This window comes from Nanorana parkeri, unplaced genomic scaffold (genome assembly GCF_000935625.1).
Source record: "Nanorana parkeri isolate BGI_ZX_2015 unplaced genomic scaffold, ASM93562v1 scaffold15, whole genome shotgun sequence".
In the NCBI taxonomy this organism is placed as follows: Eukaryota; Metazoa; Chordata; class Amphibia; order Anura; family Dicroglossidae; genus Nanorana; species Nanorana parkeri.
In genome coordinates, this window is record NW_017306283.1 from 699,974 (window position 1) to 719,498 (window position 19,525).

General features: G+C 40.9%; 2 protein-coding genes across 2 annotated transcripts in view; one reads left to right on the top strand and one right to left on the bottom strand.

The window, feature by feature from the left end:
- LOC108788798 (transcription factor EC-like) overlaps positions 1-7,050 on the top strand; it is a 29,412-nt gene extending 22,362 nt beyond the window's left edge. The window contains exon 7 of the mRNA XM_018558653.1: positions 6,894-7,050. Coding sequence (XP_018414155.1) covers positions 6,894-7,050 — 157 coding nt within the window. The remainder of the gene's footprint in view (positions 1-6,893) is intronic.
- Positions 7,051-13,785: 6,735 nt separating this feature from the next.
- The window catches only part of LOC108788491 (voltage-dependent L-type calcium channel subunit alpha-1F-like), a 72,323-nt gene continuing 66,583 nt past the window's right edge, over positions 13,786-19,525 (bottom strand). Inside the window, 7 exon segments of the mRNA XM_018558251.1 lie at positions 13,786-13,897; positions 14,011-14,138; positions 14,234-14,393; positions 14,665-14,756; positions 14,861-14,926; positions 15,825-15,953; positions 17,544-17,564. Of these exon segments, the coding sequence (XP_018413753.1) occupies positions 13,786-13,897; positions 14,011-14,138; positions 14,234-14,393; positions 14,665-14,756; positions 14,861-14,926; positions 15,825-15,953; positions 17,544-17,564 (708 nt within the window).

Below are 19,525 nucleotides of genomic sequence, written 5' to 3' on the forward strand. Positions count from 1 at the left end.
CGAAGCCACCCGATGTACGGCTGATTTCAGCCGATATACGGCTGAAATCAGCCGTACCAGCCGGAAGTGAATAGCCGAACAGCGTTCGGCTCACTTCACTTCAGGTCGGTCTTTCACTCGGCTGCCTACGGCAGCTTAGTGAATAGACCCCATTGTTTTCACCATACATCTCATTATGTATTTTCCGGTGTTGCTTTTTCCCCAGATATCTACAATGCCTATAAAACAGTATTTACCTTTTGGAATTGTTTATGTTTTAGGCCTCGTTCACACCAAGGCTTTTGTCACGTGTATTTTTCCACACTGAAATACTCAAAGCAAGGAATCCCATTAATTTCTATACCCCCTGTTCACACCTGAGAATAGGGGGTGATTTACCAACCTAAACACATGCACGCACCAGGTGCGTGTGATTTTCACACACCAACACGTATTTATCAACCAAAAAGTCTTTTGCCATATATGGAAAAATCATGCACATGATGCATATATAATGCTGCTTCACAGTTTAGACAAAAATGGTTAGCTCATGCATTTACATTCCTGCATTCATCAACGCAAGCAACACAACATAGAGCTAATTTACACAACATCACCTTGCAATTCATGCTTGGCTTTGCACAACACACCTGCTGGGTGTGTACACACTACAAAGGTGTTTAGATTCCACCAATAGATCATGCTGGGAGGGAACACACTACAGAGGTGTATACATGTTCGTGGTGTGTTTATAAGGTTAGTAAATCAACCCCATAGTCTTACAGTTATTGCTCTCTTTCCAGCCACTTATTGTGGTGATATATAACATATGGTACAAATGTTGTTTTTGTATGTAGGTGCACCCAACCCATGTTTACCAATGTATGTGCACGTATGTTGGAGTAGAGGGCTTTAAAAAACATTTTTTATATCACTTTGTTGACTTTTTTTTACACTTTATTGCCATCAGATAAGGGGTTCTATCAAGTGGGGAGCGGCACACTTTGACTCTGTAGTTGGTACTGGGCTGCACCCATTAACCACTTTAGGACCAGGACAATTTTGAATTTTTTGCACACACCAAAATCTGAATTTTTGGCTAGGAAACTGTTTAAAATCCTAATCAATTATATATTTTCTAAAAGCAGAGGCTCTGCAGAAAACAAATACTAGTTGCAGTTTTTTATGATATTTGTGCAAATGTTTATCAAATAAATATTTTTAGGAAAACATTAAACTAAATTGAATTTTAGTGCACATAAAAAAATATAATACCAAACTTTTTGGTACAATATAAAATATGAGGCTGCATTGGGTAAATAGATTCCAAACATGTCAATATTAAAATTGTGCTTATCTGTGAAATGGCAAAAGACTACAGTTCTCAAAATTGCCCATAGGCAATGTTTTAAAAGCCTTTACTGCTCATCAATTTAGAGTTTACAGTGAGTGATAGGGGGTGATTTACTAACCTAAACACATGCACGCACCAGGTGCGTGTGATTTTCACACATCAACACGTATTTATCAACCAAAAAGTCTCTAAAAGCATGTTTCCACTAATGCCATATATGGAAAAATCATGCACATGATTCATATATAATGCTGCTTCACAGTTTAGACAAAAATGGTTAGCTCGTGCATTTTACATTCCTGCATTTATCAACGCAAGCAACACAACATAGAGCTAATTTACACAACATCACCTTGCAATTCATGCTTGGCTTTGCACAACACACCTGCTGGGTGTGTACACACTACAAAGGTGTTTAGATTCCACCCATAGATCATGCTGGGAGGGAACACACTACAGAGGTGTATACATGTTCGTGGTGTGTTTATAAGGTTAGTAAATCAACCCCATAGTCTTACAGTTATTGCTCTCTTTCCAGCCACTTATTGTGGTGATATATAACATATGGTACAAATGTTGTTTTTGTATGTAGGTGCACCCAACCCATGTTTACCAATGTATGTGCACGTATGTTGGAGTAGAGGGCTTTAAAAAACATTTTTTATATCACTTTGTTGACTTTTTTACACTTTATTGCCATCAGATAAGGGGTTCTATCAAGTGGGGAGCGGCACACTTTCAACAGCATATAAGTGATCATGTGTCTTTACAGCCAACCAGATCACTTGTATGTAAAATTCAGGTGACATCAGACAAATACAGCAGCAGCCATGACCTTGGTCTTACCCACTTTAGGACCAGGGTGATGCCATATATGGAAAAATCATGCACATGATGCATATATAATGCTGCTTCACAGTTTAGACAAAAATGGTTAGCTCATGCATTTACATTCCTGCATTCATCAACGCAAGCAACACAACATAGAGCTAATTTACACAACATCACCTTGCAATTCATGCTTGGCTTTGCACAACACACCTGCTGGGTGTGTACACACTACAAAGGTGTTTAGATTCCACCAATAGATCATGCTGGGAGGGAACACACTACAGAGGTGTATACATGTTCGTGGTGTGTTTATAAGGTTAGTAAATCAACCCCATAGTCTTACAGTTATTGCTCTCTTTCCAGCCACTTATTGTGGTGATATATAACATATGGTACAAATGTTGTTTTTGTATGTAGGTGCACCCAACCCATGTTTACCAATGTATGTGCACGTATGTTGGAGTAGAGGGCTTTAAAAAACATTTTTTATATCACTTTGTTGACTTTTTTTTACACTTTATTGCCATCAGATAAGGGGTTCTATCAAGTGGGGAGCGGCACACTTTGACTCTGTAGTTGGTACTGGGCTGCACCCATTAACCACTTTAGGACCAGGACAATTTTGAATTTTTTGCACACACCAAAATCTGAATTTTTGGCTAGGAAACTGTTTAAAATCCTAATCAATTATATATTTTCTAAAAGCAGAGGCTCTGCAGAAAACAAATACTAGTTGCAGTTTTTTATGATATTTGTGCAAATGTTTATCAAATAAATATTTTTAGGAAAACATTAAACTAAATTGAATTTTAGTGCACATAAAAAAATATAATACCAAACTTTTTGGTACAATATAAAATATGAGGCTGCATTGGGTAAATAGATTCCAAACATGTCAATATTAAAATTGTGCTTATCTGTGAAATGGCAAAAGACTACAGTTCTCAAAATTGCCCATAGGCAATGTTTTAAAAGCCTTTACTGCTCATCAATTTAGAGTTTACAGTGAGTGATAGGGGGTGATTTACTAACCTAAACACATGCACGCACCAGGTGCGTGTGATTTTCACACATCAACACGTATTTATCAACCAAAAAGTCTCTAAAAGCATGTTTCCACTAATGCCATATATGGAAAAATCATGCACATGATGCATATATAATGCTGCTTCACAGTTTAGACAAAAATGGTTAGTCGTGCATTTTACATTCCTGCATTTATCAACGCAAGCAACACAACATAGAGCTAATTTACACAACATCACCTTGCAATTCATGCTTGGCTTTGCACAACACACCTGCTGGGTGTGTACACACTACAAAGGTGTTTAGATTCCACCCATAGATCATGCTGGGAGGGAACACTCTACAGAGGTGTATACATGTTCGTGGTGTGTTTATAAGGTTAGTAAATCAACCCCATAGTCTTACAGTTATTGCTCTCTTTCCAGCCACTTATTGTGGTGATATATAACATATGGTACAAATGTTGTTTTTGTATGTAGGTGCACCCAACCCATGTTTACCAATGTATGTGCACGTATGTTGGAGTAGAGGGCTTTAAAAAACATTTTTTATATCACTTTGTTGACTTTTTTACACTTTATTGCCATCAGATAAGGGGTTCTATCAAGTGGGGAGCGGCACACTTTCAACAGCATATAAGTGATCATGTGTCTTTACAGCCAACCAGATCACTTGTATGTAAAATTCAGGTGACATCAGACAAATACAGCAGCAGCCATGACCTTGGTCTTACCCACTTTAGGACCAGGGTGTTGTAGCAACTCCAGGCAATGCTATGTTGTATTTTTGAGACCCTGGACTCTGAGCCAGAGGTGCTGAGAGGATCACGGATGTGAATAGTTTTGCATAAAAGAAGCTGGCTTTTCAGTTTCTTGCAGGTTTTCCAGAGTGTAGCTGGGATCTGGAACTCTGGAGAGATTTTAAGAGTTGTGGGTGGGGTGAAATCTCCAGTCCTTAGGCCAGGATGATTAGGTTACTGAAAGCAGCCTTATTAGGAGTCTGGACCAGAGCTGAGAGGAGTTGCGGGTGTACAGGTGGCACTCGGACGCAAACAGATGCTGGTGTGCTGGAAGCACATATGGAGCAAGCAGGAGAAGCTGGGAGAGGTGAAGGGGATCATTGGCACCCGAGGGACCTGTTGGCTAGACCGAGAGTCAGTGACACACGAGAGATGTGGAGTTGCCAGAGACACATAGGTGCGTAGTGAGGCGCTTGGAGTTGAGGAAAACTACTGAGTGATACTGAGGACTGTATCTGTGGAGAAAGTCTTAGGATTGGGACACTGGGAGTGTAATTGATAACCTGATGTCAGTAAGACATGAAAATATGTTGCTTTGATGAAAGTCAAGGGGACTGTTAAGTTCCGTTTTGCTGAAGAAAAAACATATTTCTATATGAAGAAATATAATGGTTGCCAGCCTGTGTATGAATAAAGACTGTCCTGTTTTATGTAAAATGGCTTAAAAAGTGGTCTCCGTATGTGCTAAATTTTCCCCAAACTATCACAATGTACATATACATATGGCGGCCCTAAAGTGGTTAAAGTAACACACAGCTATGCATTATTTAACTAGTAGAAGAAACTTGGTAGATTCCTGCTTGTGTAAATACATTTCCTATGCTAATCAAAATGACTCTATGTCCAGTAAATTACATGTTTAACTAAAACATGTAAAACTGATCAGTGATTCAATAAATCTTGAAATCCACTTTCCATGATATTTACCTAACCTTACCATTTTGCATAAGACAATAGATAATGAGCAGTAGATTGTATGGCAAACTAGGTAATTTAAGGTTACCTATTCCATTCTGCAGACTTAAAAGTGTGTTTGAGCACAGCTTTAGTTATTTTGGAAGGGTTCAGGTGTACTATCACCATAGTTTTAAGATGCTGCTAACACTTGGATGGGGTGCAAATGATCTTTAATGAGCATTGATTGGATAAAATATTCAGACTTAATTTCCTTCAGTACTTTTAATTTCCTTTCACCTTTGAGTGGAATGACTATATTGTTGGGTAAACCTTTCTTCTTGCCACTCATTTTGTGGATTTAAGATTATATTTCTTACCTTAATAAGCTCCTTTATTTACATAGTCTAAACACCTTGAGTGACTGCCAAGTTCTGTTTTATTTAAGCCTTTCAATGTTGCACATGAAATTAAAGCAGTCTCTCATTAAAAAGTCATCTGATCACATTGCTCTGATTCATTTGTTTCTGTGTGTATTTTTTACATTGATAGATTGATTTTTGTAAACAACAGGCTTTTTAACAAATGATGGTGAGAGAGAGCAATAAAAGGAGACTAGCACTCCACCTGCTGGCTTGATAGGGGACTAAACAATATTCATATATAATATTGCATATTTACCTGACTCAAAGTATGTATTTTTACCATTTACTTTTTGTTTTATTATTTTTGTAATTCCTGAACTCAATAAATTACATACAAAACCACTATATATTCCCTTTAATTGTTGAAATATAGTGTTTTTAATAGAAGTGCTTTTAAACTGCTTACATGGGGGGGGGGCCTCCAGGATCCAATATGTACCCCTTTCCTGAAAACTGATACTATTTTTTCGGGCACTTGTTTTTATCTTCCTCTTGAAAAACCTACCTAAGGACATACATACAAGCAATAATATAGTAAGGGGTTGGCCCTGTCAATCATAACCTTGTTACTATAGAGATGACAACTGTATACCTAACATGGCTGGCATGAATGGTGGATAAAAGCTGTAAAGAAAAGAAAAACAGAATGAAAGAATGAATTACCAATCACAATGAGCTGAAATCTGCTGCATATAACAACCTTATTCAAATTTGCATGATTCCTATTAAATCTAAAACATGGCTGTCTGGTTCCCCAATATTTCCTGTCTGATCGTGGCAATCCTAATGACAAAAGCATAAATAATGTCTAATTAAGCTTTGTGTTTAATAAGAAATATATTTGCTATATATATATATTTTTTTTTGTCTCAGGGAATAGCGGGAAAAAAGATGCACACGCTCCAGTTTTTGCTTTCTTTTTATTGAAACAGATATGATATATATTTATACTAGATTCTTCTTGGATTTTACAGATATAATTAAAACACAACCAAATAGGTTTGGTAATCCCTTGTGAAAAATAAAATAGACAGGTTTTTTGCTTCTTAAAGAATATAATTTCATATAATGCAGCAATTTAAATAACAATCACTATTCATAACTTAGTTTATTTTACTCTCAACAAAGGAACCATCTCCTCTTCATGAAAAGAGCCACATATAAAGAATATTATTCTTGAAATGATCTTTAAACTGTAATCTGAAGTCCTTGGCAATGTACATTTTCTTCTCCATTAATGTATAAGTACTGAACATAGATTTTAATCTGAGAGTTAATAATAAAAGCAATTTTCACTTAAAATTTAAAAACTGTAATGGTGGAATCATGATAATACATTTAGCCTTCTCACAAAAAAAGTCTCTCTATTAGTTTCTTTTGACACATATTTTCATTCCAGGATCAATTTTACTATATAAGGACTTCTTAACTATTCTATTAAAATTTCCATTCAGAGGCAATAATATCTAACAGTGAATAATGGTCATGTAAATCATTATTTCAGGTTAATGTAAAAGATTTTGTAAGTTCTTAGAAATTCTGCTGATGTGCACAGTTGTGAAAAGGTTATTTCTCCATTTTACAGTGATATGCGCTGGAACAAAGGAACTATTTTAAAGGCTTCAGTGGAATACATCAAATGGCTGCAAAAAGAACAACAAAGAGGCAGAGAATTAGAACACAGACAGAAAAAATTAGAACAGGCCAACAGGAGACTGCTGCTTCGTATTCAGGTTGTTTAAATATAACAAAAATGTGTAGAAATCGTCCCCACCAATTCTATCAGGCGGTAATTTATTTATTATGCTCATCACACACTGGAGCCATTTTGTAGCTCCAAAATTTGCTTAACCTTTTAGAAAGATCAGTAAGATGAATATATTCTCAAATGATTTAATGTGTGGAGGAATATGGTATAAAAACTTATAGGACTTTGTGTTTTCTTAAATTTCATGTGACTCTTTCTTCAGTGACATAGTTCTGAGGTTAAAGTCTAAGGTGACTGTCTCTAATACAGCCTGGAATATGTGGTATGGTAGCTTACATACTAAAATATTATATAAATTAATCATAACAGTTTGAGTTTCAGTAAATACTAAGGGGGTTATTCACTATGGAGCCGAAGGATACAGCCGTAGCTTCGGCTGATCCTTCGGCTCTCTTCGGCCGCCTCAGTTGAACCGAAGGGCAGCTGTACAGGCTATTCACAATAGCCTGTACAGCAGGCAAAGACAGCTGAGCGGCTCAGACGAGCCCAAGGCATATGCTTCGGGTCGATTGAACCGAAGTGACAGCTGAAGCGTGGAGAAAGATCAGCCAAAGCAAATGACAGCTGGGCAGAGCTGCACACGAACACTTATGCATTGCGGATTGTGAATGGGGACTTATACCTCTCTTAAAGCGACAATAAACTATCAAATCTCAAAAATGCATTGATGTTCCTTAACTATTAGCAAAAATTTAGCTTTATTTCTATCACTCGGCTGTAGATCCCATGGTCCCTGTGTGTGTTGTAAAGAAGCCACTGCTCCAAGCTCACTCCTGTGATAGACTATAAATTCAATACAAATGAGCTAAATAAACATGAGATTGTAGTCCATCATGGGAGTGAGTTAGGAGCGGTGGCTATTTTACAACACACACAGCGACCGTGGGGAATAAAAGTAGCCACCCTCCAGAAGGAAGGACAGTGTCAGCACCAGTTCAGAGATGATTTGAGGATCTACAGCCGAGTGATACACAAATAAGATACATTTTTGTTAATAGTTAAGGTACTTGAATACATTCTTAAGATTTACCTCCTGAGTTAAGTGTCACTTTAACTTAGCCATGGTCTTGTAGTTGCATTCAATATGACTAGCTAGCTATACTACTACTTTTACTCTTTTTCATGAACTCATTAATTTTATCTTACAGTTCTAGCCTTAGCATATAGATATGATTTGTAGTCAGGATAAGTCAATCGTTATTGTAAACAATTTAATTTGTTGTTTATTGTTGTAAGAAGAATATTAAATAAAAGTGTTTGCAGGTTTCATATACTTAAATGCAATTATATTTCACACTTTAATGAAGTGTACCTATGCATATGGTAATAGTGTCAATATACTGTATATACATATGGTCATTTTGGCCAATGTGCATATTAGTATTTTGTTACTATGATTTTACATTCTCCTTTAAGCCAAAACTAAAAAAAAAAAAAAAAAACAGATGTTGGCTGGCATTTCACTTTAATATCCATAGGTACAAATATACTACATAGTTAATAGGTATTTATAATATGATTTTTTTTTATATTGTTAGCTAGCAATATGCAATGTAGCTGATCCCGTAAACCAAAAAAACTGAAAAAAAAGTATAATTTTATATAGTCAGTTTTAATTTGATTGTGGTTCTCCAATTTAAACTGAGAAAATCTTCCAGTTAATCACATGGATGGGTTCCTGCTTTATTAAAGATTCTTTTTGATCATTGTTGGTTAATTCAACCTGTGTTTACTCCAAATATTCAAACATGTAGATGCTGTAAAGTTCCAATTTTAATTTTTTTTTATTTGCCTGCACATGATTGGTTGTTTGATATGAACACAGATTCTCTTCAAAAGGATTATTAAATATTCCTTTACAAAATCAGTCATTATGAGTGTTGTTTTATCTTAATAGTTGGGTTGTGACTGTGGCCCCCAGGGGCAGCACACCACCTACATATCACGTTGCTGAATGTCAGGAACCCATTCATGTGTATAAAACAATACTGACTGAGCAAACTGGGTTACTCTTCATTGTTGCTGTATCTGCATGAAAAGTGTGTTTATATTTGTTTGTTGAATAGTATACTGTGCAGTTACAATTTGCCCACTCTGGGTCTATACACTTAGAACCAAATGCTTAAAGAGTTAGGTGACTGTTTGCTCACTTTTCTAGGCAGTACCAACACAGATTTGGCAAATGATTTATTTAAGCCTCTCAATCCCAGTATAGTGTGTGTCTCATGTGGCTAAGAAATGTGATCTTGTTAGTGTGATATTAAGGCTAGTTCATCTGCTGGGGTAAGAATGGAGAGACAAGACAGTCAGCCTAGAAGGCAGGAAGTATGAAACAAGTCCTGGAGGTAGAAATCACAATATTACCCCTCCAGGTGTCTATAAGTGGATAAGAAAAAAAATAATGATGTGAAACACATGCACACACGTACACCCATATTTTCACTGACTGCTTTTTTCTGTTCAGAGAACTAAATGAAGCAGAAGCATTACAGCGCCATAATATGCAATTTCCATTAATAGTGTGTCAAGTTCAATTAACTACATTCAGTTATACATCACATCCACAGAATTAATATAAATATCTATCCACAGGTTTTAACATTGCCCAGAAGCAAGGGTATCCTACAGCCTTGTGAGTTTAAGTAACAACCCACACTTGTATTGTTATAATACTTTATCATAGGTTACCATGAGTGCTCATTTGAATGTTTCATCATTAATGAGATTATCAAATTCAGAAAAGGCCTAATTTATTAGTCCATTTCCCAAGGTCAGTATGTAGAATTAAAAGAAGAAAGTGTGGCATTATGTGGAGAACAAAAGACAGCAGTTCAATAATCAGAAAATCATATGCATTTCGCACATAATGGCACTTGCTTAAAACAAAATGAAAAATACAGCAACCTACCCAAAATAGTCTTTCTAAACTGACAAAAGGTGGGCACTAATAAGTTATTATACTGTAAGTGACTGCACATCACTGCTTTTTGCATTAACTTATTAAACTAGCCTTATGAGGTGTATTGGCTGGTGTTTTGCTTATGTTTTCCCAAAAAGCTCAAGATAACATCCAAACAGTATTCAGATGTTCATCAAGTTAGGTATACCTTAATAAATGGTAGGGAAGCTCTTTCATAGTACTACCATGAATCCCCTAAGACTAAAAATACCTTGTGAAATAAACATGGTGCCAGATCCGTACTCTCAGTGAACGTGATATAATATAATATTAAAGTGACATTAAAGTCAAAAAATGTTTTCCCTCCCCCCATGTTAATGTTAGCACTTACCTTAAATGATGTCTCTTAATACGATCTTCTTCTTTCCTGATGTTTTCATCTTTCCCTCCATCGGTGCGGCAGCTCTCCGATCCAGCGCTGACTCCTCTCTGCTTGCAGGCACTTCCGATCCAGCGGTGTCTGCATGCGGGTGCACGCGTCCATAGACTTACCTTGCGTCTCTGCTCGTCTCCCGGCCGAGAATCTGAACTGCGCATGTGCCCGCCCCAAGATCCTTTGCGGCCGCACGAGCAGTTCCGGATTCTCGGCGCGGGAGCGGGCAGCGATAACTAGGTAAGTTTAAACCGCTGTTAAAGCATTTAAAAAAAAAACAAAAAACTTTTTGCCTATATCTACTGCTTGCCAGCATTTATAAAAAAATGTTAAGGTAAAATCTTTTAAAGTGAAAGTGATATTTAAACTCTTTAAATTGAGGTTTTGCAAACTTAAAGGAGAACTATGGGGTCAGTGTTTTTCCCCATAGTTCTCCTTAGGGTAACGGGAGGACACAAACTAGCGTCCTCCCGTTACCCTAAGCTCAGTATACCGCGAGCTACAGCTCGCGGTATACTGAGACGCCGCAGCCGGACGTAGATGACGGGATCCGCCCAGCTGCGTGTGTGGAGGATCGGGACCCTCGTGGGACACTCGTCGACCAAGACAGACACCACGAGGGTCCTGATCCTCCGCACAGGCCGTCCATCTTCTGATCCCTGGATCCACATGTAAGTGATATCACATTGATTTTTTTGCCAGTGATTCTTTACCTTCACATTGATCCCCTGTTCTTTATATATATTGCAGTCCAACTAGCTAGTGCTTTATTGTTGTGTTTGCTGTTGCGTCCACCGTGTTCCTTTGTCAATCTGTATCCACAGGTTCTCCTCCTGTTTCCAGGGCTGCGCACATGTTTGTCAGTTAGCCTCCCCCATCCGAGAACGCTGTTATTGTTCTTTTTGCCTCTAAGAAATATACGTGAACTAATTGCCTTACAAATTGATTTACAAAACATTATTCCTTATAATATATTTTTTTATTATTCCCTGATTTTATAATTTGTTTATTCCACATTTCTTTGATTTTCATGTTTTAATTATATATATACCCTATTGTTATGTTGCTCTTATTATGCCTTTTCAACTTTTCCCAAAGAGCTTGTTATATTTTTGTACAGTATATATATATCCTGTCTCTTGTATATAAAAAGGAAATACAAAAATTGATATTTCAGAAAATTAAATTAAGTTGCACTATGCGACTTTTACCATAGACCTTCATGTGGAAATATTAAATGGAATGTTTTTGAGGTTATATTGTACATTATTTTTCTTTTTAACCTTATACATTTATATTGCCTGTTAATCTATTCAATTTTATAAATCTAAAATGGACTATTTTATACCACATTTGTAAAATGATGACATGGTATTGGTATTAAAAAAATGTAAGGAAACATTTTGTTGCTGTTTTCTTCCTACCCAAAGTTCCCTTCCAGAAGACATGTACCTCACAAACTCTCAGTGAATGAATGGACACAATGATCATCACATGATATTCACGATGCAGTATATAACCTTCATCATCAAGATGTGTGTACAGATATTTAATGTTGTGTATATATATATATATATATACTTTAAAACAACTCTTAGAGAGACCTGGGGAAGCTACAAATACTGAGAAATGAACTAGACTTTAATTCCAAGACTCGGCTTTAGTGTCTCTGCTATGTACTTGAAGGATTAATTGTTCCACAGTGTCTGCAGGTACAGAGGTCAGTGAGGGTTTGATTTAAAATTAACTTGCTGTTTGTTGAAAATATGCTTGATCCTTGAAAAAACACATGCCATTGTGCAACTCTTTGTCTAAAGTTTCCCTGTTTCGTGTTCAGTGAATGGGCAAACTAAAATGAGTGCTTGGCCACCCACTAAGCCATATCTCATCCCGTCCCTCACTTTCCTGTGCAGAAACAACAAGGCTTGGTATTTGGAAATGTGTCTGATCTGAGCTCCAGAGAGATTGCAGGAATATTCCATAGTCAGCACTGATTTTAAGGGGGATCTCATGCAAAAAAAGAATAAAATGGTGTGACCCCCAAAATCCTTGAGGGTCTAATGAGGCTCTGATATATATTTTAACTAGGGGTACTATGTATCCCATACTCATTCAGGGGCTAGACCCCCACATCAACCAGGCCAGGGATGTGGGGAAGAGGTACTTTCCCCGTGTTGAAGGCACGTGACCTGGTATGGTTCAGGAGGGTGGGGCTACATGCTCAGATAAGTGTCTGGTATGGATGTGAAGGGGACCCACACACTGTTTTTTTCTTCACTGGATGTTGCCTTGTATGGTTCAGGAGTAGAGGGAGCAGTTGCACAATCACTGCCCCCCTTTTGAGGCCACCCAGGCAGCATTCTTGAGTAAGGGTCTGGTATGAGTGTTGAAGGGGACTTCACGTAAAAAAAAAAAAAGCACACGTGCACACACAAAATCAATGTCAGACCCTTATCCCTGACAAGGTCTCGTATGGAGTCCGAGGGGAACACTATGCCATTTTTTTTGTTCTTTAGAACGTGTGACCCAGTATACTTCAGGTTGGGGGAGAAGGTTGCTCGCAGCTCCCCCCTCCTTTTCTAGCCACCTGGTTAAGAGCCTAGTATATATTTTGTTGCACAAGATAAAAAACTGATGTGTGGTCCCCCTAAATCAATTCCAGACCCTTATCCTTGATGAGGGTCTGCTGTACATTTTGAGGAGGAACCCAATGCAAAAAAAACAGAGTCCCCCTAAAAATTCATACCAGACCTTTCGACGAACCTTGAACAACTAAATTTAAAAATCGAACTTACCATTGGCACGAACCAGAACATTGTCTTTAATGTCCATGGACGGTGACTTCTGGACTACAAGAATGGATTGTTTACTTGCTGATTTGCTACTAGTTTTGTGAGTGCAATATTTTACACTGAATTTATAAATTGTCTGCTTTTTATCAGAGCTTAAATACATTTTCAATATGACTGCTGGGAACCACCTTTTATAGAGAGGGGACTGGCTTATCCAAAAGGGTGCAGGAGTGAGTGTGATATGTATATGCCGTGGGGGAGGGGGAAGAGGGGTGAAGCAAAGTTTCAGGATAGAGGATACAATAATGAGAAGGATAGGTAGAGAAAGCATGTTAGAGGAGAAGGGAGTTAAAAGCAGACTTGTTCAGAGAAGTATAATGTTTGACTGTGCCCTGACCCTCGGGCTGTGCCCTCCCCATAGCAGCATCTAAATGTATATTGAGGGCTCACACAGGGCTTGGGAACAAAGTGCCTGGTAGCTAAGTGGCGTTAAAAAATTGGGATTTGAACTGTTTGGGATATATTGAGTGCTTGATTTTTTGAATACTTGTTGTCTCCCTTCCTTTTTAGACCCTTTTTTAGTATTTAAAAACTCTTTTTCCTTTTCTGTAGGAAGAGAGCAGATACAATGCTGGAAGAGAGCAGATACAATGCTGGAAGAGAGCAGATACAATGCTGGAAGAGAGCAGATACAATGCTGGAAGAGAGCAGATACAATGCTGGAAGAGAGCAGATACAATGCTGGAAGAGAGCAGATACAATGCTGGAAGAGAGCAGATACAATGTTTTTTTGCCTTGTTATATACTCACTTGGCCTCGGGGTCATATTCGGACCAGATCCTTTTGAATTCATCCAAATGATGGGGGCCCAGAATAGACCAATCCCTTGTCAGATAATCGAAGTTATCCATAATGACGGCCACAAACAAGTTAATAATCTGAAACAGGAAAAAGATCAAATACGACCACTGAATAATTCACAGCTATTTTGAAGGTAACATTCTAAGCGGTGACCTTTCCCTATTCTACTCACCAGAAAGGCGCAAAGCATGAAAAAGCTGATGAAATACACGATGGCGAAGTTGCTCCCGCAGGTGAACTCTTCCTCTGGGGCGAAGTCAGATTCGCTGTCGCATCTCTTGCCGGGCAAGCTGGCCAACATGATCTCTTGCCAGGCCTCCCCCGTGGCACACCTAGGAAAGACGAGGCTCTGAGACTTAGATTTTCCTAGTGGCCTCCTACCCTCCCTCTGTTACCGTGTCATATGTACTGTGCGTTTTACTCGGCTCCTAGTATGCTGTGACCAGGCCCGGATTCCCCACAAGGATACCGAGGCCCGGCCTCGGGGCGGCAGGGCGCAGAGGGGCGGCGGCGGTGTCCTCGTGGGGAAGTTGCCCTCTCTACATTCAGTCCTGCTTTGCACAAGCCGAGCTCAATGTAGAGCGAGGGAAGAAGGACAGGTACCTGAATAGCAGCAGCACAGCCTGGGGGAAGGTTTGAAAGTTGTTATTCCGGTTGATCTGAGTTCCGTCCTGCATGGCGATTTTGCCGAACGTCTGTACGCGAGAGAACAAAGCCGAGGCAGGAGATGTGAGCTCGGATCACACTGAGAACCGTGAATGGAAAGATCTGAAGCGGGCCACGGCACTGACTGACTCACCTGCATGCCGATGACGGCGTAGATAAAAAATATCATCGCAATCAAGAGAGCAACGTAAGGCAAAGCCTGGAGGAAAGAAAAAGACATTTAGGAGATTCTTTCAATTATTCATATAACAGGTTAGAAGAAAGTTAAAGACTATTTATGGCAAATTTTGTTCTCCACCCATCCCATACCAAATCCATAACCCCCCCCCCACACACACACACACGCACACACACGCACACACACACACACACTGCACCTCTTCTAGCCCACTGGATGAATCATCACCCCGCTATAGTCATCAGGACCTGAGAGGACCCCGTTTTTGGACAGCAAACAGGAAGTGTCCGTGTCACCCAGGTCACCCATAGAAAGGCCCTAACACTCACCCATCTAATACTAAGCACCCACCAAGATGTCCCACCCCCCACGGCATGTTGCCTCTTCAGGAAGAATCACACACCCTGCTATAGTCATCAGCTGAGAGGACCCCGTTTCTGGACAGCCAATAGGAAGTGTCCACCACACCCAGGTAGTGATGTGGAAACCCATAGAAAGACCCTAACACTCTGAAGTCTAGACGATAGGAAACCCGGGACCTGGAGTGTGTCACATGACCACAGACTTGTACAATTCTTCATGAAGGAGATCAGGAGAAATGTAAAATAGATAACCAATAGGAAGTGTCCACCACACCCAGGTAGTGATGTGGAAACCCATAGAAAGACCCTAACACTCACCCATCTAATACTAAGCACACACCAAACCACCCCCATGTCCCACCCCCCACGGCATGTTGCCTCTTCTGGAAGAATCATCATCCCACTGGTGGGGGGGGGAAATGAGAATCCACATAATGTTGAAAAGTCAGCTGCTGAGATGTCGATGCCGCAGGCTCTGATATAAGAAGCGGACGAATGATTCAACTCACCAGCATCGGGTTTTAGACCGGCACGTTTCCCCCTTCTTACCAACTTACCTGGAAGGACTTAATGAAGGTCCACAGCAGCGTTCGGATACCTTCCCCTTTACTCAAGAGTTTCACCAAGCGCATGACACGGAAGAGTCGGAAGAAGGTGATGGAGATCCGGGAACTGTCTTCTGAGCTCTAGAGAACACGTTGTAAGATTAATAATGAGATACAATGTATGAGAATGAAAACATACAGATATGAATAGAAATATATTTATTGGGGAAATGTATACTGTCAGTGTTGTGTGTATGAGCAATTAACATGTAAATACCTACCTACCTTCCTTGAAAGGCGGTTTGGTCCAAAAGTCCCAACACCCAATCACAAGGAAAGTAACTTGGTCTATGCAGTGCAGTGTAATGCCCCCCCTACCCCCCTACAGTGGTAGTCAGAATGCCAGTTGTAAAGGCAGGTAAAAAGAATATCGGGGTCATGCAGCTGGCTCTGCCAAGTGGTGTTGGTCCTGGAATTATGAAGGCACCATCAGATGGGAAGTCAATTAGCCACAGCTTAAGGAACCCCCATGCAACCTCTAGAAGATCCCTAGGGTTCCTCAGATGGGAAGTCAGTTAGCCACAGCTTAAGGAACCCCCATGCAACCTCTAGAAGAACCCTAGGGTTCCTCAGATGGGAGTCAGTTAGCCACAGCTTAAGGAACCCCCATGCAACCTCTGGAAGATCCCTAGGGTTCCTCAGATGGGAAGTCAGTTAGCCACAGCTTAAGGAACCCCCATGCAACCTCTAGAAGAACCCTAGGGTTCCTCAGTGGGAAGTCAGTTAGCCACAGCTTAAGGAACCCCCAAGCAACCTCTGGAAGATCCCTAGGGTTCCTCAGATGGGAAGTCAATTAGCCACAACTTAAGGAACCCCCATGCAACCTCTAGAAGATCCCTAGGGTTCCTCAGATGGGAAGTCAGTTAGCCACAGCTTAAGGAACCCCCATGCAACCTCTGGAAGATCCCTAGGGTTCCTCAGATGGGAAGTCAATTAGCCACAGCTTAAGGAACCCCCAAGCAACCTCTGGAAGATCCCTAGGGTTCCTCAGATGGGAAGTCAGTTAGCCACAGCTTAAGGAACCCCCAAGCAACCTCTGGAAGATCCCTAGGGTTCCTCAGATGGGAAGTCAATTAGCCACAACTTAAGGAACCCCCAAGCATCCTCTGGAGGAACCTTAGGATTCCCAAGAAGGGAAGTCAATTAGCCACAGCTTAAAAGAGAACTATGGGGTAACCTTTTTATCCCATAGTTCTCTTAACGGTCACGGGAGGACATATTCTAATGTCCTCCCATGACCCAAAGCTCAGTATATAGCGAGCTATTGCTCACTATATACCAAGATCGCAGTAGCCGGGACGGATCACGACAATACTGTCGAGATCCACCCAGCTGCGTGAGTGACAGCTGGCTCTGCCTATCTAGAGGCAGAGCCAACTGTGCCCGCCCCCTCCCCCGTCCATTTCTCCACTCAGTGCTGGAGCATCGGAGAGGGGAGGGGGGAATACCTGCGGGGAGTGGTGATTGACAGTCACCGCTCTCTGCAGGGAGCTGATCGGAGAGTGAGATGAGCTTAAATTACCACTGGAGTGCTGGCTATTTCCTATTTTAGGACATTCGGTGTCTGGATTGTGCGTGCGTGGCCATCCTCCATGGGTGGCTTTAGCTTGAAGTATTGCAATGTTATTGGTAATTTAATTTTAAAAGAACAAGGAAGAGCTGACGACCTACCTCCCCAACATGCCATCCATTCTGAAACAGGACACGCACATGGCGGAAAAGGATGTCGATGGTTAACATCAGAGATGAAGATGAGGTTGATGATGATGACGATGAATCCATTGATGCATGGGACAGTACACAGGGAGATAGGAATCAACACAAGCACACACAAAATGCTATAACATAATTAGAATATTGTTAAAGGAGAACTATGGGGTCAGTGTTTTCCCCATAGTTCTCCTCAGGGTAACGGGAGGACACAAACTAGCGTCCTCCCGTCACCCTAGGCTCAGTATATAGGGAGCTACAGCTCGCAGTATACCGAGACGCCGCAGCCGGAGCGGATTCCGACATTACTGTCTGGATCCGCCCAGCTGCGTAAGTGACAGCTGGCTCTGCCTATCTAGAGGCAGAGCCAGCTGTACCCGCCCCCGTCCGATCCGCCAGTCAGCGCTGGCGGATCGGAGCGGGGAGGGGGGAATCCAGCCCCTCCCCTGTCACGGCAGAGAGCTGTGACAGGATTGAGAGGTGAGTGAACGCCGGTATGTGTTCGTTCACTTCCCGATCTACTGAGCAGACCTGTGACAGTCTCATTGCCACAGGTCGGCTAGAACTATGAGGTGAGTGAAAAGCACTCACCTCATAGTTCTCCATTAACTAAGCACCAAGCTTGTCCCCAGCCGGACTCCCACTTGCTCGAGAGCATTTCCAGATTGGGTATATATACTGACTTCTACCAAGGGATGGAGCCCCTGGTAAAAACAACAATAAAAACAACCTGCCAAAATGGAGAGCCATACCAGGTGAACCCAATTTTGTAATGATTCCAAGTTTTCACAAACCACATATCCAAAAGAAAAACTTGAGTGATGCCTTGCTTCAAACCCCAAAATATATAGGGCATTGTCCAAAATCCACACGAGCCCTTGGGGAAGCTCTGAAACTTAAGTACAAAACATTTCAACAGGTGGCTTCAGGCAAATAACCTAGCCCCTCAACATGATGTAAGGTATTGCCAATTACAAAGTGTGGGTTAATGTAAATGCTAAAGCATTCTGACTCCCATTTTCCAAATCTATCTTATTACCTTGGGACCCAAAACCTTTCTAACTACTTCTGTAGCAGCCCCCACTCTGAACGAATGAGTGTTAAACTGTTGGCTATCTGTTGACTATTCTTTCAAAGCAGCGTAATTTGCAAGGCGTTCGGCCCCGCTTGGGCTCAGTCGTGCTGAAGCATATGGCTACGGCTGGGCTGAGCCGATCGGGCCCCCTTCGAGGAGCTGTACGGGCTATAGTGAAGAGCCCGTACAGCAGCCCTTCGCTCCCGCCACCGAAGCTACGGCTGATCCTTCCGCTAGCTTTGTGGATAACCCCCCGAAATTAACGTAAGCGTATATATAATTTACTGAAATTTTAGGTTTGATAAAGAGTTGCGCTAATATCATGCGACATTAAAAAAAAAAACCACCGCCATTTGATTCTACAGGGTCTCTGCTTTCATGGAATATTTAACTATCGGGGGGGCTGTTAAGTCACTTTCAGGCCTAAAATGTGGATTTTGATATGTGTGCAGGAAACACAAAAACGGCCCTGGCAGCGAAAGGGTTAAAGGAGAACTATGGGGGGTCAGTGCTTTCTTTTCCCCATAGTTCTCCTCAGGGTCACGGGAGGATACAAACTAGCGACTGGAGGATCAGAGCAGGGGAGGGGGGAATCCCTGCGGGGAGCCGTGAGTGACAGTCACAGCTCTCTGCAGGGACAGGATCGAGAAGTGAGCGAGCGACGGTATGTGTTCGCTCACTTCCCGATCTATTAAGCCGACCTGTGACAGTCTCATTGTCACACGTCGCCCCGAACTATGAGGAGGAGGTGAAAATCACCCCCCTCATAGTTCCCCTTTAAGTAATTTTCAAAATGTGTATTTTAATATGTGTGCAAGAAACACAAAAACGCGGCCCTGGCAGTAAAAGGGTTAAGGGTAGGGAGCAC